This window comes from Penaeus monodon, chromosome 29 (genome assembly GCF_015228065.2).
Source record: "Penaeus monodon isolate SGIC_2016 chromosome 29, NSTDA_Pmon_1, whole genome shotgun sequence".
Classification (NCBI taxonomy): domain Eukaryota; kingdom Metazoa; phylum Arthropoda; class Malacostraca; order Decapoda; family Penaeidae; genus Penaeus; species Penaeus monodon.
The window spans coordinates 1410216-1410776 of NC_051414.1; the positions used below are offsets into that span (position 1 = coordinate 1410216).

General features: G+C 63.6%; 1 protein-coding gene across 1 annotated transcript in view; it reads left to right on the plus strand.

Moving 5' to 3' along the window:
- The window catches only part of LOC119591614, a gene marked incomplete in the record, with an annotated part of 4857 nt that overhangs the window by 2508 nt on the left and 1788 nt on the right, over positions 1-561 (plus strand). The window contains 1 exon segment of the mRNA XM_037940369.1: positions 9-446. Coding sequence (XP_037796297.1) covers positions 9-446 — 438 coding nt within the window.

Sequence of the window (561 nt, forward strand, 5' to 3'; positions counted from 1 at the left end):
GGGCGGAGGCCCAGGCGGCCCTGGCGGAGGCCAGACGCGCCTTGCAGAGCCTGCAGAAGCAGCACAGCGACGAGGAGGCTCGGGGCCGCGCTCTGCAGCATGAGCTGTTGCAGCAGCACTGTTCGTCAGAGCGGCACCGCCAGATGATCGCCAGCGCCAGCGTGCGCCTGGCGGAGGAGGAGGCGGCCAAGGCGATCGGGGGAGACGCCGACTCCACGACGGCCAGCTTGGACAGCGTGGCCAGAATGCGCATGGCCTCCTACGAGATGGTCCAGCAAGAGTGTCTGGCCAAGGACAGGCTTCACCAGCAGGTGATGCAGGCGCGCGCCCGGGTCACGTCCCTCAGGTCCCGCCTGGAAGCCTTCAGGCACTCGCCAGGCAGTGTGGAGCCGCTGAAGTCGCAGATAAGGCGCCTGAAGGAGGCCGTGCTGTCACTCCGCCAGCAGGTGCGTTGATTGCATACTTTGGGTGACATTCGTATCTTTGACATCCATTTGTCATAGAAGCGGTATCTGCATTGGCCGTTTTTGTCTTTTGTCGACACCCATGTGGTTAGGCTTG